The sequence below is a fragment of the Cydia fagiglandana genome, chromosome 15 (assembly GCF_963556715.1).
Source record: "Cydia fagiglandana chromosome 15, ilCydFagi1.1, whole genome shotgun sequence".
NCBI lineage: Eukaryota > Metazoa > Arthropoda > Insecta > Lepidoptera > Tortricidae > Cydia > Cydia fagiglandana.
The window spans coordinates 17,440,033-17,466,234 of NC_085946.1; the positions used below are offsets into that span (position 1 = coordinate 17,440,033).

At 38.1% G+C, this 26,202-nt stretch overlaps 1 protein-coding gene across 1 annotated transcript in view; it reads right to left on the minus strand.

Moving 5' to 3' along the window:
* Window positions 1-21,020, minus strand: part of LOC134671615 (uncharacterized) — a 61,389-nt gene extending 40,369 nt beyond the window's left edge. Inside the window, exons 1-17 of the mRNA XM_063529474.1 lie at window positions 20,948-21,020; window positions 19,604-19,773; window positions 18,500-18,660; window positions 17,283-17,746; window positions 16,644-16,867; window positions 15,940-16,042; window positions 14,895-15,022; window positions 14,264-14,554; window positions 13,086-13,373; window positions 12,260-12,759; window positions 11,797-11,980; window positions 11,180-11,375; window positions 9,690-10,456; window positions 9,147-9,339; window positions 7,321-7,431; window positions 6,137-6,197; window positions 1,649-1,760 (exon numbers count right to left, since the gene is read on the minus strand). Coding sequence (XP_063385544.1) covers window positions 1,649-1,760; window positions 6,137-6,197; window positions 7,321-7,431; window positions 9,147-9,339; window positions 9,690-10,456; window positions 11,180-11,375; window positions 11,797-11,980; window positions 12,260-12,759; window positions 13,086-13,373; window positions 14,264-14,554; window positions 14,895-15,022; window positions 15,940-16,042; window positions 16,644-16,867; window positions 17,283-17,746; window positions 18,500-18,660; window positions 19,604-19,773; window positions 20,948-20,993 — 3,999 coding nt within the window. The 5' untranslated portion in view covers window positions 20,994-21,020. The remainder of the gene's footprint in view (window positions 1-1,648; window positions 1,761-6,136; window positions 6,198-7,320; window positions 7,432-9,146; window positions 9,340-9,689; window positions 10,457-11,179; window positions 11,376-11,796; window positions 11,981-12,259; window positions 12,760-13,085; window positions 13,374-14,263; window positions 14,555-14,894; window positions 15,023-15,939; window positions 16,043-16,643; window positions 16,868-17,282; window positions 17,747-18,499; window positions 18,661-19,603; window positions 19,774-20,947) is intronic.
* Window positions 21,021-26,202: the final 5,182 nt, after the last annotated feature.

Here is a 26,202-nt window from a genome sequence, read left to right on the forward strand (position 1 = left end):
TTTGTAAAGGTGCTTGTTGATTGCCCGGAGGCTGGCGGTTGATTGAAAAGATCCCTATTTATGGATGACTAAAGGGGCCCACTGATTAACAGTCCGCCGGACGGTAGCGGCCTGTCAGTTAGAATAAAATTTGGACAGTTCCGAACAACTGACCGGCCGATACCGTCCGGCGGACTGTTAATCAGTGGGCCCCTTCATCTAGACCGAGCCGGGCCGTAGCCGAGGCTTCCGATGTCATTTTCTATGACGGTTGATCGGTTATCACGTGGTGCTTTCCATAGAAAACGAAGCGCCGGAAGCTCCGGCCCGGACCTGGCCCGGTCTAGCGTGAGTCATCCTTTACTTTATGATTGAGTTTTGGCTTACTTAAAAACCACGTGAATAGAAAATCTGATGTTATTTAATAAGCAGAGTTCGGACAGTGTTATCGCGAAAAATAAGGTCATAGAAAAAGTCGCAAAAACTTTTGGACATTTATGAGTTGCGACAACGAATATAATTTAGTAATTATAAAAAAAAAATTTTAAAACCATCTTGTTCTATTTTCGAGTTACAACTGCTTTTTAATGGTCTTGCGATGATTTGTCCGAGCTATGTTCATTTCAATTTTTCAATTTCAATTTCTAAATGTATAGTTCAGACTGCATAGGTCCATAAATTGGTTAGTATTACCAGTACTTACATTTAGGAGTTATCTCACCCGACCTTTTAGCTGAGTTGTTTTTAGGTGTCCGCATGTTACTTAACCGCTCTTCCATTAATTCAGACACCCTAAAGGGCTTATGCTAAATTACTTCACTAAAAGCTTTGTAAAAGTTAAAGTCGGTTAGATAGAGAAATATCACGAAAACATGTCAAATTTTCAGTTGTATACCGGGTGTGGCCTGTAACACGAGCAAATAATTTAAACATAGATTGTACTCGTCAAACGGTGACACTTTTGTTCAACAACTTTTAAAAATTATGAAGTATTTAGACTCCCTATTTTTCATACAAAATAAATATTATCTTCAATGGACGCCATCCTTACGCTATGCTTGTCACGCCTTAAACATAACAAAATTCGAAATACATTGCGTCTTAGAATAAACTTTAAAGTGTATTAAAAATCAAACCACAAGTTATTTTTAAAAGTCGCTGAACAAATGTTGATCAGTATCAATCATTCAGTTAAATTTTTTGCTCAGATTACAGGCCACACCCGGTATACTTAGTTACCCTGCGTACTCTGTATAGTTTTAGTATAAAATGACTAAATTTGAGGAAAAATTTTAAACAGTAAAGTAGTTTGATTCTTCTGCCGTCCTTATTGAAAAAATGAGCGAGAAATCCGTTCAGCCCTGTCAGTAACTTGACTAGGAAGCGCCACTTGCACCATCCCACTAACCCGGGGTTAACCGGTTAAACCGTTAACCCATTGTCAGATTGTGCTGGTAATCATGGTAAGTCCAGGTTTAACCGGTTAACCCCGGGTGAATTGGTTGATGCAAGTTGTATATAATGTACATTCCTAGATGTAACATTGCTGCACCCTAGCGGGGTCCATGTATGTACTGCTTATAGTTAAATGAACATCCTGTAAACACCATGGTTGCAAGAAAAAAAAAAAGTGTAAGGACTAAGGAAATGTCAGGAAGTGTCTACGTACGTGGTGGCGTCTTTGAAGGCGGCCGTCAGAATACTTGTCTGTATTGCAACGCTTCGAGCGTATGGGCGGGGTGCTCGTACCGGTGAGTACAAAAAGTGTTTTAAAATGAAACCTTAAATGAGAAAATGCCTTAAGAGTTACACGAACCTAGCTGCTGCTCTACAGTCACCTGCAATATGTTACACAGCATAGGCCGCAGAAGTATCTGGCACGATTTTATTTGTAGGGCAATAAGAGCGTGTCACATATTTTTGCGGCCTTCGGAGAGTAACATATTATTGCTGGTAACTGCACAATCGAAATAACGCTCTCATTTAAAACGAGATTCTCAAATAACATTATATTTGGTATAAACTTTTAATCAACATCTCTAATATTATAATTGCGAAAGTGTGTAGGGAAGGCGGTAAAATCGAACATTATCGTACTGAAAGCATCCAATCTAACCTCCGCAAATATCGCCGAGGCTACAGTAGGCTAGGCTACAATAACGCAATCCCATCAGCATGTGGAAAACCATCAATGCATTAAATTGATGTGATACATATTTTAAATCTGAAAGCCTCTCCAAAAGCATAAGGGCGTCTGCTAGCAAACGGGGGGACACAGAGCCGGCGCTTACGCGGGTGCCATTGCAGATTTGCGTTTAAAATTCGTCCACCCGTCCACGCCACTTAGCATTGCTCATATTATAGTTTGAATTATCTCAGATAATTTTTTCGGGCTCAGGCTCTAACCTGCTAAACAAAAGCCTCTGTTTCTTTTAAAAGCGGTCTTCAGCACGTGCCAAAGCAACCATGTCGTTGAAAAAGCAACTATCGTGATAGTATTAAGGTTAAAATTTGTGTGACAGCTCATTCAGAGAACAATCAGGCTGGTATTTTATTTGGACGTGGAACGTGTTATCTCCGAATGGGCTGATTCGTGAATTTGAACCGTATAAATAGAATGGAATTTTTGCTTTTTAAACAGGTTTGTTACCGTTACTTATGTCGGGGCTATTAGCAGTAAGCAAGGTAACCACTGCATAAAGGAAACAATACCTTTTGTTTAACAGATTAGGGCCCGAGTCCGAAAAATTTATTTGAGATAATTCAAACTATACTTTTCGTTAATTCCCTCACCCGCTCCCCGCTCAAGTAGGCGGAGGGCCTAAGCCATTCACTTTCGAGCGCGACTATCCATCACGCCCCTTCGTTATACGTGGCTGAAGGCGATATCGGGCACGTCACGGCATGAATTATTGTACACCCTGTATAACGTACGTCTCAATGTCACTGGAAATTTTATTTTAATATCTGTGAAAGAAAAATGTGCAACCATTATACAACCGAGGTTGCCGGTAGTGGACCTTATGACCTTGGAATATGGTTTAAAATTGATTGCTGGGTCTTGCGAAAAATCTTGGAAGGGCATGCAATTTGTTGCTGCATATTTTATTGAGATAATCATTAGTATCCTCATTTCATGGCATCAGGGCATATAACTTATTCCTGCTATATTTTGTTTAGTTTATATATAATAGTTATTCTAGTTCGTTGTCTTCAAATTCGGAATAATTATTCTTAACACATTTAACAATTTCCTGTAATACTTAGTTGTGTTTTTCTCTCAGTAATCTGTATTTGCACCTAAACATTATAGAAATAATGTTGTTATGTAAATAAAAAAAGCGTTCTTGGGGAGACGGCTCTGAGGAAAAAACTATAATTATATTATTAAGGAACAATTAATAAAAGATTAAACACAAAACCTTTTATGTATGTATGTATGTATTTACTTTATTGTACATAGAAATATAAACACGAGAAACACAGTTACAGAGTCAATTAAATACAACAAAGGCGAACTTATCCCTGAATGGGATCTCTTCCAGCCTACCTTTTATTTATTAACAGCTAATTTAATACAGAATTCGTATAGCAATACCAATAGTAATGCCAGAATGACTGGCCCTACATTTATTACTGTTAATTTTAATATTAATACTCGTAATACGATACCTACACAAAATAACTCAAATTATAAAATTATTTATACGAAACATATTAGTAGTTTTACAGTCAATAGGTAGATTAGGTAGGTACATATTATAATGCTTAATTTACAAAAAAAGTAAGGTCTCTGTAATTAACTAAAAAATTACATTACTCTCTTGTGAATAATATCACCTATTACACTTACTGGGCAGTAAAAGCTGATTTTACACACACCTGAGTCCAATACCCGTACAACGTGAAAATGAGCATGACATAAGTACAGATGTATTATAATTAGTGCATCATTGTTTTCCATCATAATAATATTTTCGCGGAAACGTTCGTATTTGTCATGCTTGCTAAATTGCAAGATACGTTCGTACGTTTCCGTGAAAATACGATGGAAAATAATTTTGCACTACATCTGTAACATATCTAGTACCCACAACCAACAGCCTTATTGAGCTTACTGTGGGAAAATATCCTAAAATATATATCTATTTTATTATTTGTGTTATTTTTTTCTGTTTAAAAACCATTTATCTATATACAATATATATATAGTGGTACTACTAAACGAAATTAATAACTTGATTAAACTTAAAATAGGGATTTGAGGCATTGTACCAAGGATGCCTGCAGCATTATTTATTTTTATTTATCTTATAATATGCAAGTGTGATGAAAATTATTCAAAGCATTTTCTCTCCACCTGTCTTATCGGACCATTGGATCGTTATGCGCTTATTACGCTTATGTGCTCTTATGCTCTCATATGCAACCATTTAGTTCAATTGCGTCTTTGTTTACAAAGAATAAGCACGTAAATGACGTCTGATTTAAAACAATTATACATACACATACATAGGTACATACATATAATCACGCCTATTTTCCGGAGGGGTAGGCAGAGACCACGAATTTCCACCTGCTACGATCCTGATCCTGACATACCTCTTTCGCTTCCTTCAATTTCATAACATTCCTCATACAAGCTCGCCGGTTTAGGGAGCTCTTGACCTGGCCTTTCTTCTTCCTTAAACAATATATGATTGATTTATTTCATTTAAAGTTATTTTTTGCACAAGGGGGCAAAGTTAGTGTTTATTTTTAGTTTTAGTCACTCGGACGGCATTGCTAGACGTGCGATCAACACGACCGCGTCCTACCGTGGCACAATCGCACCGTAAAGAGTAAAGGGGCCCACAAATTACCATTTCGCCGGAGGATATCAGCCTGTCAGTTAAACGCAAAATTTGACAGCTCCGAACAACTGACAGGCTGATATCGTTCGGCGAACCGGTAATCGGTAGGCACCTGTCGTATCGGCAAACTAGAAAGCTGAACAGAATAAAATCTTGTCAAGTACAGTCAAGGAATTTAAATTCCGACCCATTTCGTACTTTGTCACAGTGACAACCGTATGAGGTCTCTAGCGGCTTTCATATTGATTGTCACTGTGACAAAGTACGAAATGGGTCGGAATTTAAATTCCTTGACTGTATTTTCACTTTTATGCAAATCCACTGTAAAGGGGCAAACGGTAAGCAAGTCCTTTGTCAGGCCCACAGATTACTTATAATAGATGGAGCATGGATAAAATTCTTGTGGATAAAATACAACTTTTTCCTCAGTTTTTGGAGAATAAAGAGAGCATTTACGATCTGGTGTGGATAAAAATAATGTTACTGTGTAAGTTGTGTAACTCCTTGATTTTTTTTAATCATTTTTAATCAGGCAATTAGGTCCTTATTACAAATACCTTACAGACTAACATATATATTTTGTATGCATTTTTTTAAACTTAAAAAACACTAATTAGGCGAGAAAACGGCGTGGCTCCGTAGTTTAGTCACTAGCGCGACATTGGTCGGCGTGCGGTCAACATGACCCCGTCCTCAGCACCGTAAGTGCTTGAAAATAGAAACCCAGCAGGCTTCCTATTCCGTACATGTCCAGCAAGTTAGTGAAAGTACATGAGTTAAATCGTAAAATTAGTTTAACATAGGAGTGCACTACTATATAATGTAGAGCTATAGCCAGACGGGTATATGGTTAACATAGACAACACTAAGCATGTAGCGGGCGCGTCATCGCACTATTTATGCGCCTATAAATGCGGTGTCTATGAGAGTTAATCTACGTACAGAAATAAATCAGCGATATTGCGTTTTATTCATTCAGCAATATCTGCGATGCTTCGATTTGTCGGTAATATTGTTTTCAAGGGGAAATAAAGTCTTTGAGGTAGCTTTTTGCTGCATTCGGCTTTCATTCAAAAAACCCTTTTTGTACAGTTGCCATCAGATATATCGGAGTGGCCTAGGTGCTCAAAAATATCTAAACACGCACTTTAACGCCCTGAAAATATGTATAAGGATTACTTTCCCGTACACATTAAATTTAACGTCCGTGTAATTTTAGCACAAGAAAGAAATGATTGGCGATTACTCCAGAGACAAGAGCAAAGCTCTTGAGTTATGATGATGATTGATGATGTTATTTTAGCTTAAAGTCTTCTAGCTTGTGCCCAACCGCTGTAAAGATGTTCTCCACAGTGCAGGGCAGACCTGAAAACAAATTAAAATATAATAAAATTAGGTTGTAAGAGTTGTCCATGGCACAAGTTACATTAACATTTATTTAATCTTTGATAGTTACTCTAAGTATTTATTTCTATGTACCTACGATATGTTTTTTTTCTTTTTAGTGATAATTGTCAACTGTCGTGATCGAAACTGTTTCATTTAAATTGCCAGCTTCATGCTGAGACCGTGAGACGAGACCATTTCCTTGCACTTTTTCCTTCCTATGTTTTTCTGTTTTGTAAAACCCTCTCTTCTGTGTTGAGCTTGAATACTACTTACTACTTGGCTGGCGCGATGACCCAAAATGAGTCTTGGCCTGCAACACAAGAGCACGCCCCTTGGCTCGGTTCAGAGCGGTATCACGCCAGCTTACGCCGAGGCCGACAAGTTTGAATAAATAAAATAAAATCTATACCCATCTCAAACCAGTCGTCCTTCTGTCCAGCGTCTAGCCGCGCCGAGCGTACTGCCTGCCTTAATGCATGGACCACCACCGATGATAGACACAGCGACGGTTCGCCAGTTGCTGTAACGAGCATATTAATATCCGTACCCATCTCAATCCAGTCATCCTTCTGTCCAGCGTCTAGGCGAGCTGAGCGTACTGCCTGCCGTAATGCATGGACCACCACCGATGATAGACACAGCGACGGTTCGCCAGTTGCTGTAACAAGCACATTAATATCCGTACCCATCTCAATCCAGTCGTCCTTCTGTCCAACGTCTAGGCGAGCTGAGCGGACCGCCTGCCGTAATGCATGGACCACCACAGATGATAGACACAGCGACGGTTCGCCAGTTGCTGTAACGAGCATATTAATATCCGTACCCATCTCAATCCAGTCATCCTTCTGTCCAGCGTCTAGCCGCGCCGAGCGTACTGCCTGCCGTAATGCATGGACCACCACAGATGATAGACACAGCGACGGTTCGCCAGTAGCTGTAACAAGCATATTAATATCCGTACCCATCTCAATCCAGTCATCCTGCTGTCCAGCGTCTAGCCGCGCCGAGCGTACTGCCTGCCGTAATGCATGGACCACCACAGATGATAGACACAGCGACGGTTCGCCAGTTGCTGTAACAAGCATATTAATATCCGTACCCATCTCAATCCAGTCATCCTGCTGTCCAGCGTCTAGCCGCGCCGAGCGTACTGCCTGCCGTAATGCATGGACCACCACAGATGATAGACATAGCGACGGTTCGCCAGTTGCTGTAACAAGCATATTAATATCCGTACCCATCTCAATCCAGTCGTCCTTCTGTCCAGCGTCTAGCCGCGCCGAGCGTACTGCCTGCCGTAATGCATGTACCACCACAGATGATAGACATAGCGACGGTTCGCCTGTAGCTGTAACAAGCACATTATCAACATGTATAGATATAAATGTTGAAGAGTTGGTAGAGAAGCCCACGCAGTGCAAGTGTTATTTATAGGTACGTCATAATTCCATAGAAGCCTGACGTTTAAAATAACATTTGCACTGCGTGGGCTATCAAAATCGCTGCAGACTTATCTTGGTCTAACTCTAGCCTAGCGATGAAATGAATCGCTTGGTAGTTGCTTTACAAACGTTCTTAACTATTTATACCTAAAGGGTAACGGGAACCTATTAAATACTCTTCTTTGTCCGCATGTCTGTCTGTCCGTATACCTGTCCGTCTGTCTGTCACCAGGCTATATCTCGTGAACCGTGATAGCTAGACTAGCTAGTTGAAATTTTCACAGATTATGTATTTCTGTTGCCGCTATACAAATACTAAAAATTACGGAACCCTCGTTGGGCGAGGCCGACTCGCACTTCCGGTTTTTTCTGTAATCTGGTTTGATCTATTCCTAAGGGTAAAAGTTCAATACAAAAACAAATATTGATTTAGTTTTCAGATCACGTCACTCTTGTTTCCTTTAAATAAATATTTGAGGGAATGCCAATAACCGACGTTGGGGAATACGGGGCATAGATCAAACAATAAATAATGTAAGCTGTTTGGGATTGCCATTAGATATATCGGAGCAACCAAAGCGCTCTACTCACAAGTACAAATATTATTTGGAAATAACTATGTACATATATTGTTTAGACATTATCATTTATTTTAGAATAGAATAGAATAAAATATATAGAATAGAATAGAATAAGTTTTTATTCGTAAACACACAGACAATAGACATACATAGAAAAAACAGTAAAAAATAAAGTGTCACGAAATGGTCCCATCTCAGCATGTTGCTGGCGACTTCCAGCGCTGATCTTCCGATGAGACCATCAAGTGAGAATTAATCACGGAAGGTAACAGACAAAAAATAAAATAAAGAAACATAAATTAAATAAACCGAAAAATTTATGACACACATTTTATACAACGTTGTGTATGTTTAACGACTTTATTGACAAAGGGCAAAGGTGTCGCCAAGGAGGAGTAATGGTAACATTCCATTTCTAACCGCAGCTGCACTACCGGTACTTAACGCGTCGCTGTCATTGTCAATTTCCATAGTAAAATTGACAGTAGTGCAGCTGTCGTTGGAAATGGACTGTCACCTTAAGAGGGGGCAGCTAGCCTCCTAGGAAATAAAATTGGTAACTAGATTGTATTCCCCTCCCACTCCTCCCCTTGGCCATCGTCATGCCCATTCCTGGCCCATCAACTGGCGATCATGCCCATTTAATTATAATTTGGTTGAAGAAAAAGTTATCTATGAAATAGCAACTTGCCTCCCAATATCTCATCATTTATTGTCAGTACTACTCTTAAATATTCCCTTTATTAGAAATTATTCGTTAACAGATGATTCTCATGATTCGTGGTAGATTTGGTCGATCAATATTGTCAATCTCGCATTTCGTAAATTATTTTTTCTAATTATCTACAACACACATATATATGATTTTTTTTACGGGTAAATAATTCTAAATACCTAAATACCTTTAGACTGTAAAACTCCAAATCGGTTAGTCCCGTTCCTCTTGAAGTAGACCCTGAAGTCAGCAGGTATGTCCTTGATGCCTGGTGGTTTGTAGGTCCAAGTGCGGTCAGTGAGGAGCTGTCCTGTCGCTGAGTCGTATAGGGTCTTCTCGGATGTGAAATAGCCGAGGCCCATGATGAAAGCACCTTCAACCTGTGACAGAAAACAGTAAACTCACACCTATAAAGTTAAGACAATTTACACATTAATAACCTGATCAATAGATTTAACACGTAAGCAATAAAAAAAAATCGCGCAGTACAACATGATTAGGAGAACATGACGTTCGCACTTGGGATTTTTTTTACGGCGCAGTTAGCGATGTTGGTGTGTACATCGCCTAAATGTAAAAAGTTCAGATATTATATCTCTTAGCACCTACTACATAGACTTGGTTATGCATTTTTTCTTTATAAAATTACCACCAACATCCATCATTTAACGTCATCATGTGTTTTGCCGGTAAAATTAGTTTTTCCTTGGCTAAATCACTGTGTACTTACTTGACCAACATCAATTTCTGGACTCAAGCTTCTCCCGGTATCTTCAAGCAAATCTACTCTTCTTACATCATGGTTACCAGTCAAGATATCAACTTCGAGTTCTAAAGCAACAACTCCGTAGATGAAATAAGGTTTTACTCCATCATTGCTTGAATACATATGAGAAGCTTGCAGGTCTAACCCTGCCTTGTACGCTTTTTCCACCAATTCTTCCCAAGAAGGCTTATCCATCTTTGCTCTTATAGGCTCCAATCTCTCCAATAGAATCTCGCATGCCTTCATAGTAGCAAAAGCTACGCATTCACTACCAATGCTAGCACCAGTTGTCATGGAATTAGGAGAAGTAAAACTCGTACTTGGTTTAATACTGACTTTTTCTAACGGTACACCGAGTATGTAAGCGGCTACTTGAGCAACCTTCGTGTTAATACCTTGTCCCATTTCGATACCACCGTGAGTTATGACTACCGAACCATCTCCGTGTAGGACTGATACTATTGAATTAAAATTGCCAATGTAAAATAGGTCGTATGCCATTGGAAGAAGGTTCAGCGCTCGTTTGCGCCATCTGTTCTTTTTGTTGAACTCCTCAACCTCTTTACATCGATTCTCGAAATCGGAATATTTCTTTAGTTGCTCAATTAAATCAGGAACCGGGTTGCCTTCCTTATTCATGTTTTTAAGTCTTACTTCTAATGGATCTTTATTTAGCTTGTGAGCTATTTGTTCCATTATATTTTCTATCATAGCCACGCCTTCTGTTGAAGCTACAAAGTTAGGGACATTGGTTAGCAAAATTAAAAATATTTTTATTTTCACATTTAAAACAGCGCGCGCCGTATATACGGGGCCTTAGCGGAGCGCCTTATAGATGCCGCAGGGGACCAGAGGACTGGCCAGTATTTTGCTCAACGCATTAGTATTGCCATACAACGTGGCAATGCGGCCAGCCTTCTGGGCACGGGCAGTGTGCCCATCGGCAGTGACTTGGGGGACGTTTTTTTATTTATAGGCTTTTTATTTTAAGTGTATTTAGTTTAGAGATAGTTTGTATTATTATTTTTAAGTTAATTTAATGTTTTATATAAACAGCCTTATCTTTTACCTAACTGAGAGAAATAACAGACTACATGATAATGGAACAGAATTTATCTAGATACACTGTTAGCTTCTAGAATTAGCTGCGAAGGACGAACAGTTGGTTGATGTATATTCGACGGCAAATATATGTTTACATTTTTCGCCTTATTACAAAGGGTTAAGGTGCAAAAGTGTAAACATACTTTTGACGTCGACTGTACATAATTGGTGGCACATTGGGCTGTAAATCCAGAGTAGTAGGTTCCAATCTCATGATAACCACTGTCTACAGTTAAGTTTTAGATATTTTCATTGTTTTATATATAATCTGTATCCACATTTTAAGAATAGACTCATTTTTTGATGAAAATCTCAAGTAAGTACATCATTTCAAGTAAATTGCTACTTACAAGGAGCTCTACACCACGTATTAGAAGGGGTGTCAGTAGCTACACTGTTAGCTTCTATGTACCACCGCCTTGAATCGTAGCAGTTAAGGAAATGATTGATGGTTATTGGGCTTATGGTCTCGTTATCCGAACAGCCGTTGTCTTGATAAAATGTATTCTTTAAGTACTGTATTACACCGTCTTTATTAACTCCAACCTGAGAATATAAATTTTGTAATCAATTATGCCGAGGTGAACAGGAGAATATTTTGAGTTAATACTGCTGAAATTTGCAGCGGATTAAAAGTAACTAACATCCAAAATAATTGCAAAGAAACTCTGAAAGAAAGGACAGCTGACATCTAAGTTACAATAAATACGCACGAGTACATATCACTCCCAAAAGGGTCACACAACAATTTAGAACATTGATGAAACAAATGTTCACAATTTTGACATACTTTAATACTACATTGATTTTAGATCATTTTAGTAAGAACCACAAATCAAGCTCCAACTTTATTTTAGGGAACAAGAAATGAGACAGCTTTTGCTTTTCTGAACGCGCCCCAAAAACGAGTTGTAAGTACAGGAATGTAAAAAAGAACGGGACTCATTACGAGTAAACAGCTACATACATCAAAATTGGAATATGTTGGTATCCTCTTTCCAGAGATTTTAAAGTTGGTTTGCAGAGGCACTATGAACCGGCAAGTCTTGTTCTGCAAGTGTGAGACTATCGCGGCTGCGCACGCGATCTGAACAGATCGCGATATTTTACCGCCGTACGAGCCGCCCACTCGACGGACGATCACGTTGACACTAGAAATTTTGCATACTCTTAGTTTTAAAGGTATTAGAGGGTACCTTGATAAACTTTAATAATAAAACATAAAAATAAAAAATATTATTGAGATCCCAATGACATGCCAATTATACAATTATATAATTATGCATATTATTGAGATGCCAATATACAATTACGTCTAACATTGCAACTAAGAAAAACAGTAGGTATCTGTTTTATGGATCTATTGAAAACATCTTAAATCTTGAGCCTTATACTAGGAAAACTAGTATACAGTAATTTTGCTATCTCACCTGTTTGCCGGCATTTTTAAGCATTGCGCTACAGCCACATTGGTCATATCTAACCATTGAGTGGACGAGTATACTTCCATCCCGTCTTCAGTAGGGCTTACTACACACGTTTGAGGCTCTATATAATAATGGTATTGTGTTTCCAAGCTCAATTCCCCTTTCAACACCAAATGTACGTCATTACCAATGTCAACTGGTTCTACTGTCTTGTTATTCTTTATTCGTTTATTCTTTTCAGATGATTTTAGAACATCTTTAACGGTTAATAAAGGAAGTTTTTCACTAATGCTAGCATATTTTACTTTGACAAGTTTTGCAGCTCTATTTGCGGTCTTTTCTCTATTAGCCACGATTATCGCTGCAGGTTGACCGTAGAACTTTACGTCTTTGGAGCATAGAATTTCTTCTCTCTCAACAATTAGCGGACGTTGTATAGTTGTAAATGAATTAACTCCTGGTATGTCTTGAGCGGTGTAGAACGCTAAAACTCCTGGAAGTTTCTTAAAAGAAAAATATTCTCGTTAGATATATATAATTTTGTATTATATTGATCTGCAATCTGATCGTTCACAAGTAGACAAACTTTCGTTATTTATTTGATATTTTATAGATTGGGACTATTGGGAGGTATTTCAAATTCGAAATAGATTTCTCATTCCTTTGATATGACATTCAGAATAAACTGTTCCTGCATAATGCAAACATAATAATGTAAGGTGGGGTAAGACTATCACTTGTATGGAATCCTCATACTGTTTGTCTTATCCCGAGAAAAATAAACTATGTTAGTCTTACCCCACCTTACTTATAAATATGTTTTACTTACCATAGCTTCGGTATTATCAAATCCGCTAATAACACTGCCAGGTTTAGCATCAGCACAAACAAATGCACCATAAACTTCGTCAGTCACCGACTGCAAGTCATTAGCAAAAGTAGCTTCACCACTACATTGTACCAAGGCTTCTAATTTTGGTATTGGCTGATTTAAAGGCCAGACACTTTTGTCCGTGTCAAAGGTTTGTGTGCCCTGAGATGTACTTCTTTTTATCGCTTCACCGCCAGACCGGAGTCTAGGATCTAGTTTTCCGTCAGGACATAAATATAGCACCGCCTAGAAATTCGAACAAGATATACCTACCTTACCTACCTTAAGTGTGTCTAAAAAGGAATCAACTTAAATAGAATGAGAAAGCTGCGAATACTTGAAAACTTATATTACGACGGGCGGCAAGCAAAAGTCACTAACTAACACCATTGAAATATTGGACAATAAACCGTGTTACAAGTGTAATAAAGTGCATTGTTACTTAAATTTTTGGATAGTAGGTACTTAGTGACTTTTGCTTGTCACCCGACGATTAATCCTTTGTTAATTAGAAAAAAAAAGAATATAATTAGAAATTTTACTCGCTAAAGAACTACATAGGTACTGTACAATCATTAAGAAAAATATGTTGAATACACGGACAAAAACGACCTAATAGCAGTACCTAGTAGGTACGTATCTTCTTCTTCCTCGCGTTATCCCGGCATTTTTGCCACGGCTCATTTGGCGAAGGCACATATTTTACGAAAGCGACTGCCATCTGACCTTCAACTCCTGTGGGTAAACTAAGCCTTATCGGGAATCAGCCCGGTTTCCTCACGATGTTTAGAAAAAGATGTTTATTGACTACCTATGATTTGTGTTGTCTTGTCAGACCTGTGGTAGACCATGTCGATCTCGCATCGGTCTATTTAGCCACCAAAAACGGTGTTACACCATAAATCGTCTGATATAGACGAAAAGGCCTATGATGATGATGATGATGATGATGATGATTTGTGTAGCAGTACAATCACCTGCGCTTGCGGTATTCCCTTAGGGCGATACTCGTTTGAACGCCTTGCAGGTAGCCAAGTAGCCGCTTGGTTGCAAGGATTAAGGCCAATTTTTCTAACTGGAACCCGAGCGCAGGCAATTGTATATACCTAGTATGTATTGTGCAAATTTTTAAGTACCTTGTAGAAAAGAGCAACAGCCAGCATCCGTCGGTAAGCCGCCCCGGGTTCCGGCGGCGCCTCTTCCGGCCTAATTTCTTCAAATAAAGTCTTCACAGCTAATTGCACAGTCTCATTGGTAAACAGGTCTTTGCCAATCAAGGCGCTTTCCGTTTTCTCAGCGTGAATGAAGTTGGCTGATATGCTTCCAAAAATCAACGTGGATTTTTCTATAATGTTTGTGTCGCGTTTGAATTTGAAGAGGAAACCAGCATTTACAACGGCGTGCGCGTTTTGTGAGCGGGGCATAATCTTAAAGGAATGAAAAAGTAAATTAATTAAATAAGCATTTTAAAAGGTAGAATTTAATACATATATCTTCTAGACGCTCAGACATCAAATATGCCAATACAAACATAATTTTGATTTGTCAAAATAAATATTTAAATTAGAATTAACCGGGAGACCTTTCTATAGGCCTGGCTTGAGGATTTTTCTTATTATTCAAGCGTAGCATTGCAAAACATAAGTTGTGGTTGGTTGTCAACTTGCAAATAATCACATTTTAGAGGAAAGGGGATGGACCCACGTTTCAGACAAATGAGGACTTTTCGTCTTATATTAAACAATTTTTATAAAGATTTAAATGTACCTTGTAAGTTTTAACCGAACAGCATTTCGATAAAGGCGGAAGCATAATATTGAGTATTATTTTTCTTTTCATGTTAGTTTTCAGGAACGCCGGCAACGTTACAGCCTTCGTTTTCCGCTCTCCTTCCGCTGTTAATCACAATTTGTAAACTTAGAACTCTATTTAAGGTGCAGTGAGTTCAGGCCGCGTAGCCAAAATGCCAATCGCTGACGCCCCGTAGCGGTCGAAACGCAACTGTCACTGTCGCACTAATAAAAAGAGTGATAGAGAGACACAAAGCGTTTCGTTGTTGAAGCGATAGCGATTGTAACCTTGGCTGGCTTGGGCGCTTAGCGTAGTCAAAACTACAATCGTTTGATAGAAAACGCCATCATCATCTCTCGCGTTATCTCTTTTTTGCCACGGCTCATGGGAGCCTGGGGTTCGCTTGGCAACTAATACCGAGAATTGGAGTAGGCAGAGCGGCTACCGCGAAAACAGAAATCGGGGGATCTTTCTCTTTTACTCCAACAAAGGCGTAATTAGAGTGACAGAGAAAAATCCCCGCAATTTGAGAACTTCGATTTTCGCGCTTATAGCCCAGTAGTTTTTACGAAAGCGACTCCCATCAGACCTTCCAACGTTCCAACCCATAGGAGAAACTAGGGCTTATTGGGATTAGTCCGGTTTCCTCACGATGTTTTCCTTCACCAAAATGCGACCGGTAAATGGTAAATATCAAATGATATTTCGTACATATGTACCGAATTGCTAAAGAGAAGCTTCAAGATATTCATATTTATGGTAACCGTATTATGATCTAAAACAGCGCTACAATTTTTCAAAAAACTCTGCTGGCTGAACACGCGGAACCTTAAATTTCCTCCATAAAATACGGTTGAATGGGTACCTAGCTGCTATTTTCCGTTAAGAAATTCTGAAAATATTTCTTTTTAGTTCTTTAGAAGTTACTGAACAAGAGGAAAAATGAAATTCACTAGAAAATTTGCAATGTTTTTCACGAAAAAGCAAATAACGGAACAAAAGCATAATATAAAACACTTACCTATCGTTACCATAGCTCCAACGGTTTCGAAAAGCAAAAATAAATCTGATTGAAAGTCGTTGTTAACATATTTTAAATACAGATTTCCTCCGATTGTGCCAATCTGAAATGTTTTAAATGCTCGGAGTAATTAACAATGGAGCCGCCATTAACAGGCATTCCCCTCTGTCGAAAATAGGCGGCCAATGGTCAACCATATGTATGGACTGACGTTTATCTGACATGACGTACCTATACATTTGATGTGCCCCTCCCCCGCAAAAAACGGCAGACTATTTTGTACCGAAAATTTTAGACATGGCGTCTCCGTTGTTAATTACTCCGAGTTTAAATGGGTTCACGATTCGTGTTGATTTCACGGCCTGATTCGAATTTTAAGATACGTGAAAAATTTGCTAAATACGACATGGATCGCATCAGGTCAGTGTCAAAAGTGACGTATCTTCAAACCTAAACGTCACTTTTGACACTGACGTTTGCTATCTAGGTACCATAAAGTTCGAATCAGGCCGTCAGACAATTATATAAAATTTGAGAGAAAAATATTTATTTGTTCATGATCTCGGAGCGGCATTACAATTAAAATAACCTGATTCCGATTTTGATGACGGCTTCCTAGCCTAGTCGGTATTGATCTTGCTTACAAAGCCGGAGGAATTCACACTCGTTCTTTTTAGTACCGCTCTTAATAAACTAATGCTTACATTTCTCACTGGAATATGGGCAACTAAGTCCATGTGCTCATGAAACTGCTTAAGGTAAGCGAAGTCTTCATTTTGCGCTGACAACTGTAAGAAAAGCTCCATCATGTCTGTCAGTGTCATGCCAGCTCCCATGACTAGGTTTACATCCATAATGTATCCTTTTATTTCAGCCACGTTAAATATGTCTATCACATTTGGAGGGTATTTTTCTACGTGGTAGACACCTGAAATTACACAGGCATTTGCAAAGAACTATTTCGTTTATATAATATTCTGCAAAATGTATATTAACTACACTGACAGGTCTTTATTCTTCAAAAACTGATGAGAAACTTGCATTTTATCCACAAGAGTGGCAAAGTAAGTATCTAAGTGAAAGTTTTGAGTTGTTCCTTCGCGTAGGTAAATTGACTTTTTAATTATAAAGTTTAATATCGTTCATTTGGATTTGATTTGATTAAAGTTTTACAGTTAGTATTTTCCCCGCATTAGTGTGGTGAAAAAATAGTGTTTCACTCGTCAGCAAAGTTGGTTTAACCTTCGTGCCTGGAAATCCTCGCAACTTTGAAGATTCCACTTTTTGTGTTTTGAATCAATTTTGGAATCTTTGCCTTGCTCTTGTAAATAAATAAATATTACCTTGTCCCGTATTCCCAGCAATCAATTTGTATTCCTTACACATTCCCATAATTTCAAACACATGCTTAAGTGTAAAAGCTTTGTACCATTTCTGTGCACCATACTCCAAAGTTATTAATTCCTTGCTTGATTTTTCTACAATACACCAATCATCATCTGATTTTCCTTTAAATTCTTCAAAATTAAGTTTATCAAGTTTAACTTCTTCAAAATTAATATTATCAAGTTTGTCATTATCTCTGTTCTTGTGTGGACATTTTTTGTTGCAAGATACTCCACAAGGTTTAAACATTCCTAAATCTTCAAGATCTGTCAGTTTTTTGACGAGATCTTTGTCAGCATCTGTGGCGAAGGTTTTGAATGCATCTGCGATTGGTCTGTAGCCTGTGCATCTGCAGATATTGCCTGCAAATGAATTCTCAATTTCTGTTGTAGTTAGTTTGCTTTTCTTTGCTGTATGGAGGCTGCGACAAAAAATATAAACCTGAGTTAATGTCTAGTTCTAGTTAATAGGTGTATTACTAAATTAGAGAGCGGTGTATTAGTATACCTACAATCTACATTCAATATTTACATTGAATATGTGTATATAAGTAATTGTAAAAGTATACTACAGTGTAATTTACTACAGTGATTGATATAGTCATTGTCATAAGTTATTTATTTGCAAAAGATACCTACATATAATGTAAACATTTCAGTCAAGTCGAAGCTACCTTGTCACACATTTACATCCAGTCATCCATCAGGTATCCACTCTAGATTTTCTTTACCGATCTGAGATATTTCTAATGTCACCAATTGCTCTAGTGTTTTGACCTTGACAAAATACTAGAAGGTTATTATTTTAGATCTATTGTTAATTCTATGTAACTTGATAATTTATAGGATAAAGTATCCAGGCAGGATGCAGTCTCGCAAGCTATTGATAATCGTTTGACTCTATCTATCATTTGTCTTTTCCCATATAACATACGAGTAGGAAGACAAGCATCACGACCTTGTTCATCAATTAGGTCAGCAAATTGCAGTAAAGGGACACACTTATCCCACGTACGCAACGTTATGAAATGCATTATGACATCTGAACCCTGAAAGTTGTGTGCTTAGAATCATACTTGTCATGCGTTGCGTTGCGTATGACAAGTATGTTTCTAAGCGTACAAGCATATAAGTTGCGTACGTGGGATAAGTATGTCCCTCGCCTAATTCTTTACCTGTACATGTTCATTATCCAGCCAGGAGTGCAGTACCCGCACTGCGTCCCGTTGAACTTGGCCAGTCTGGTCTGAATGTCGTGGTAACCTTTGTTCCGGTTGCCAACCCCTTCCACTGTCGTGATCTCCCAGCCATGGCAGGAGAGGATGGAAACGAGACACTGTAAAAGTAAATGTCCAATGAACATTAATGTATGACATTAAAGCTCTCCAAAGGGCATCTACGTGTTGGATCTATATCCCCACGTAAGCCTATCAAAAGACCGGGATTTATAGGCCCGTGAAATCCAAAACGGATTTACAAATAATAATATACTAATGGCCTTTGCCCAGCAGTGGGACACAAACTAGGCTATTAAAAAAAAAAAAAAAAATACTAATAAAATACTTAATAATATTTGTAAAGTTTCAAATCTATACAGCTATTATAAGCAGGTAAAAATTTACACGAACAAGATTGTTAGTTTATACAAGAGAACTGTATTCAAACACCCACATCACATGTGTCATAAAAAATTGTAAAAAATATTTGGTAAATAAACGATTTGTATTTGAATTGAAGATTTCTTTTGGGTTTTCCTGATCCGATAAGATCGAGCTGACAACAATAGGATTACGTGTGTGAAACCTTACAAACATTTTGCTGTTGAATGCAGAAAAACATTAAGAGAAATTTCCTCACTGACTCTCGAGATCAATTTGTAGTTTTATCCCAGTGGAGGGGAAAGTGATGTACTCACGGAGTTGACGGCAAATGTCTTCATCTCATCAGTGGGCGGTGTGGCGGCGCGTACGGAGACTATACAAGCACCGCAGCCACCCTCATGAGTCATGACAGATCGCCTTCGTTTTACTTACGGAGTTGACAGCAAATGTCTTCATCTCATCAGTGGGCGGTGTGGCGGCGCGTACGGAAACTATACAAGCACCGCAGTCACCCTCATGAGTCATGACACATCGCCTTCGTTTTATTATACTTACGGAGTTGACGGCAAATGTCGTCATCTCATCAGTGGGCGGTGTGGCGGTGCGTACGGAGACTATACAAGCACCGCAGTCACCCTCATGAGTCATGACAGATCGCCTTCGTTTTATTATACTTACGGAGTTGACGGCAAATGTCTTCATCTCATCAGTGGGCGGTGTGGCGGCGCGTACGGAGACTATACAAGCACCGCAGCCACCCTCATGACACATCGCCTTCGTGCCGCGTAGGTCTGCTATTGTACGGATGTACTCGTTCAAAGACATGTCTGGACCGAATTTGCCGTTTGCTGAAAATGTGGATAAATATGTTTATTTACATGCTTTAATCCTCACCTTTGTTAAGTATGTATGGGCTATATGGCAAAAATTTTTATGTATGGGTTATATGACAATTACTTTCTCGGAGATGTATTTTGATTAATAATTAATACTCGTAACACCAGGTTATAAATTTAAGTTGTTGAGTTGAAGTTAGCGTATTAAAAGAAACTTCTCAACGAAAACACAAACCCACATAGGGCCAGGGCCGAAAAGAAAAACGAAACACTAGATTGACAAATTTAAAAGACATTTCACGTTCAAACAGTGTCTTACTTCATCGAGCAAATCAATTTACGTGAACAAAGTGAAAAGTCAATTGAATAGTGGAATCCAATATATCGCTAACAGAAAAGCACCGTTGCCAATTAGAGGAGTGCATTTGAGTTAACTGACAACGTACGCTCCAGACAAATAGCCATTCGATCAAGTATTCAATTAGGTACAGCTGTTTTAGTTCGTAGAAGCTTTAGTATAACGACGGCGACATCCTTTTGAGGTCTGGCATACTAGGGATTTGTGGGAGAGGTTAAAAGAGAGGCGAGCGCGCAGTGAGTTTACCGCGGGCGCTCAACGATTTTGCCGCCAGCCTTCGAGGAACACCGGCTTCCGACATGTCGGAAGGGATAGGAGGAGGAGCGATATCTTACCGTACCGTACAAATTTTTCTGCCCTTTTTTGCGAGGGGAAACGTGCACACATTCGCACTTCTCACTCGCTGCATATCTACAATATGTAATGACGACACAAATACATAGAAAATGACACAAGTCAAAGACAAATCTTGGAAACCTGGATCTCTTTGTCTTTTCGAGTATGTAGGGGAGCGGCTTTTTTGCGGCGGGTTCGTGTTATTTTAAAAGCAATTTACACATTCACACTGACAACGACAAGACAAGCAGGTATACCTACTATATGTAGTTTATGTACAGTCGCCATCAGATATATCGGAGAGGCCAAGGTGTTCACAATATCTGAACAAGCACTCTAACACCTTGACAATAGAGGCGTACTCAGATATTTGTGAGCACCTTGGCCGTATATGATGGCGACTGTACCTATATCCAGTTTTAGCTTTTATAATTACTTATGTATTACAAAATGTGCCGATTGTACCTTGTACTATGCTGAAAGGAAACTTACCTTGATATTGTTTTCCATTTATCTTGAATACAATTTTTGACGTCATATTATTTACACCTGACGGATACAGAGGCTGAAATTAAAAAGATAAATTTTAGGGTGTCTGCTAGCTGCATGGATGCACAGGCTTAGGAAGACACCTCTACCACAGGTAACAATGAATCATTAATCATTAAAATGGTTTGTCCATTACTGAACCCATACCTATTACCCATTCACTGCTTAATTGCAAGACTGTCCATAATTAATCACTCATATATCAGTACTGTCACCTGCAATAATATGTTACGTAACTGTGTCGTGGCTTCCGACCCCCGTGGCGGCCTGACATAGACCGACTGACTGACTTGCTGACTGACATACATATCGTCGGATGACAAGCAAAAGTCACTAAGTACTATCAAAAAATTTAAGTAACAATGCACTTGTAACACGGTTTATTGTCCAATAATTTCAATGGTATTAGTTAGTGACTTTTGCTTGTCACCCGACGATATTTGGAACTACGGACATTTAAATTCAATATTAGACATGACATCCAGAGGACAGACATTCATGACAGACAGCCGAGACGATCAGACAGACTGTTCAACAACGAACGCCGCAAGAATATCTGAAACGATCTTGTTTGCAAAGCCATACTGCCGTTTTCGAACTTCAAGATATTCACAAGAGACGGCACGTACTAAATCCATTCTAGATACGTTATAGTTTAGATAAGTATCAACTAGTTCTCTTTTGAAGCGCAATTCGGGCAACCAATGTCACTTTTACGTTAGATAGAGTAAGATATCTATTAGATGTGAATTAGATCTCTGTCATATCCTGTGGAAATCGTTCAAGAGTATCTCCAGAATCGCGCAAATGTCAAATTTGACAGGTTAGATCTTAAACATATCGTTATCGTATCTTGGTGATGTCTAAAAGATGTCTAATAGATGTCCATTTCATAATCCGAATCGGGCCCATAAGAGCGTGTCACATATTTTTGCGGCCTTCGAAGAGTAACTTATTATTTCAGGCGAATGTACAACATTTACATCGTCCTCAGAGAATGGTCCCGATTTCAATTCGGGGCCGAGGTCTTACCGCGAACCACGATCGAAGAGTTACCTTCCTGTCACACTTACGAACAAATTTACAAGTGCGACAGAGAGGCAACACTACGAACGTGGTTCGCGATAGACCTTCTGAACCTGAACTCATTAAAATTGCAATTAATTTTGTAAAATTATACCGCTCTGAAATACGTCTTTGTTACACAATAATGAAGGTAGCGCGGTAATCCAGTTACACCGTTCATGGCATTTTGTAACTACTAATTTGGGGATTTAATGACATGAATAATGATCGTGGCGTAAATAATGATGGCGGAAGAACCGTAGGTAGGTATTATTGCTAGAAGTCTTTTGGAGATGTTTAGCTAATGTGTTATTAAGGTGCCTAATAATAGTTACATATTTAGGTACTTAAACAGGGAAACACTTAGGTACTTACAGGGCTCGGAAACCGTTCTCATTAGTCAAACCGGTTTCGTTCATTCGCCCGGGAACGAAAAGTTACCGGTTAAAGAACTGTTCTTTTGAGATAACGGTTTACTTTCGTTTGTTTCGTTTCGTTCTTGGGGAACGAAATTAACCGGTTAAATTGAAAATATTGAAGCGAGATAGAATGAGCAAATATTGCTATCTCTTTCACGTATGACAACGATTTTAACCGAGAGTCTCCGAAAGCCAAGAGTATCCGGTATTAAATCGTTCCCTGCGAACCGTAAAGTTCCGTAACGTTCCCTCTTCTTACCGGTTAGAAGAGAGAACGTAATTTGTTAGTTCGCGTTCCATCAATTAACCGGTTTTTTAATGAACGAAATTATATAACGGTTTTGGAACAATATTAATAGGTAAGTACATATTTCAATACCGGTCCCGAGCCCTGGGTACTTACCAGTGCCTCTACCATCAGTTGGCAGAGTATTTTTCACTTACACTCGGTGAATAAACGTGCCGTGAGTCACGTTTTACGTTTCTTTACGGTCTTATGTACCTAACTTCACTCCACTCCAAACGATGCTGTCCCTTACTAAGTATACTAAAAAACAGAGCAAGAGTTATATCGGAGTTTTATACAGCGCCTCTAGGATTCACCTAAAGAACTAAATAACAAAATTGACACATTCTCACGTCTACGTAATTTACTATCTATGCATCTCGCTCTCGCATATTAGTGCAAATGAGATGCACAGAAAGTAATGTTACATATACTGATGGTAGCCGTGAATATGGAGGGTAGAGGTAAGGAGAATCCTTTATGACTTTATGAGAAAACTCCTTTATGGGAGAATATTTGCAAAAACTGGGCACGCTGTCAGCTATTATAATTTTTCTAAATCTCTCCAGAGTAGCCAAAAAAAGAAAACCCATAAACCTAGTTTTTCATTGTATCAATACCGTACTAAAAATCATGGGGAATGGAAGATACTCGTATTTACAAGTGGAAAAACGTTTTCTCTTTTTGTATGGACGATTACGTAGTATACTTCCCTCTTAAGGTTTTTGACGGACACTTTTTCATTATTAATTACATGGAGATTGTATTCCTTACCTCTACCATCCACTAAGAGCATTTAGAAGCGAGATGTCATCGCTGTCATTTTCTTTACAAAACAGTCTGCCGATTTTTGCGGGGGAGGGGACGTCAAATGTATTGCTATTTCTACATGATTTGTACGTAACGTACAAATAGCCATGTCAGTCCATACAAAAGTTTGCACAATTGTGCAAGTTTTTCGGCAGAGGGGTAAGTAATAATGTCAGGAAAAAAATAAAGAGTATACCTACGAGACTACTACGACTATGATATTTGATTTATTCGGTTGTCAATATAAAACAAATGTAGGTGTTCTTTCTTCTCGTATGAGATGCCATTACTATGTAATCTTGCTTGAGATTAATAAACATTACCAATATGGTGTTAAAACAAGCTTTTCTTTCCTGCTTGGAACCCTAATCCTAAATCCTAACAGTAAGCACTCAATGGCCACTCCAGTTATTAAATGCTCTAAGACCAGTTTTGTCACTTTGTTACTGACTCAACCTTCATTCTACAATTTTTTAAAGATTTGACGTTGCCATAGTTACGAAAATAATAAACATCAATGTTAGTAAACAATGTATAAATTAAAATATAATTGTATTTAAGACAAAAATTGCAAAATATGATAATTACGTAAACATCATTAATAATCGAGTTAAAATTATGACATTGCGTGTTAAAAATAGGAAGCAAAGTATACGGCGCGATTATACAGGCTACATTTGGCTACATATTTATTACCTATGATGAAAATAGTACACACATGAGAAGAAATATTAAAATAGGTATGTATTATAATGGTCCGCTTCAGTCCGCATCATGACAGCGGCCGTCTCCTACTGCTAAGTAACATTATCTAATAGAGTGTCCGGAAAGAGAAAAGTCGTGAAATTTAGGGGAGCCCATACATTATACCTACGACTCTTCTCTTTCCGCACAGACCCTACGTATGACCTTAATAGCGATCTTAATTTTATAGTACCTATATGATCTCGAGTATATTTCAGTGCCAAGCGCCCCATTTCCAATACAAAATGAACCCACGCAGCGGGTTTTTGGCAATAAATGTGTTTAAATCTTATTTAAATTTTCAGATTCAGAACCACCAGCAAAAGTTTTTGAAGAAAGTTTTATATTTCCTGTTACCAAGTTGACATGAAAAACGATTACCTAGGTACCAAACACAATAATTTGAACAACGGAAAATAAAATAATACTTACTTAGTAAAGAAAAATAAATAAACCCACAGAACATTTGTATGTTTTATTTTATTTAAGATAATAATGCTTATAGTTGAATTATCGAGAAGATGGAATTGCATTTGTAGTGGTTGTACCGTTTGCAACAAAAGGAGAATAATTTTCTCTTAACTTAATAAAATGATAGAGAGACAAACACCTGTAGCTTTTTCAACTAACTGGGCAGCGGTGTAAGGCAAGTTTAAATTTTTCGTCAGTTCAAGTTCAAAATATTTATAACAGTTGAAAATTATTTGCTTACTTTGACTCTCAATAGGACCAAAATTACTTACAGCCATATTTTTTTAAAATATAAAAATTATTCGTAGTCGTACGGGCGGACACAATAATTAATTGAGAATACAATCAAATCAGAGTTAAAAATATACGCACAACGTAAATAATATTGACAATTTCACACTGACATTATTTTTGTTTTTAGTTCTTCGATATATATAACAACCTCTTTGTATGCTGATAGTACAAGAAAATAGAAAATTCAAATATAGAATGCCTGTAAACAAACAATACTACTACATATGCAATTCCACGCTCTCGATGATTCAACTATAATAAAATACGTAGCAATTCTTGTGTAAATATTATAATAGTAGCGGAAGCAGTTATAAAGTTGACCCAAAATTTTTTTATTAAGCTATGAGCTTCATCACATATGTTCCTTGAGTAATTCTAAGCATTTCAAGCCTGGGAGGCAATAAGAAATGTGTGTCTACTCGGATTTGTAATGGATTCAAACTTTCAACCCCTTTTTAACCCTGTTAGGGGATGAATTTTACAAAACGCTGAAATTACTTTTCCTGTCTTTTAATAATATCCCCAAATACAAAGATTCAAGTCCCGCGTTCGAAAATTTTTTTGATATCCATACAAACTTTCAACTCCTTTTTCACCACCTTAGGGGATGAATTTTCAAAAACGCTGAAATTAGTTTTCTTGTATTTTAATAATATATCGTTTTACGAAGTTTCAAATTCCTAGCTTAAAATAAAACTTGAACCCCATACAAACTTTCATCCCCTTTTTAACCCCCTTAGGGGTTGAATTTCTCAAAATCGCTTCTTATCTCTTGTACACTTTATAAATGTAATCTAGTGTGCAAATTTCAACTTTCTATCTTTTGTAGTTTCGGCTCCGCGTAGCAAAAATCTCCAACCAAATTTTTCACCTTTTTACGTTTTTCTTGTAAAATTACTATGAAATTGAAAAAACAAATATCAGCAATGAATTCTACGTCTTTGGTTTATACGAAAATGATACCAAACTTGCCCTAGTACCCACCAGGATCAGAGTAGATTTTTTTTAAAGATGACGGATGGCGGCCGTCTTTGTACCCCACCCTCCCCCCCACTTCAGGCTAGAAATGCTTAGAATTACTCAAATATCAGATGTGATGAAGCTCATAG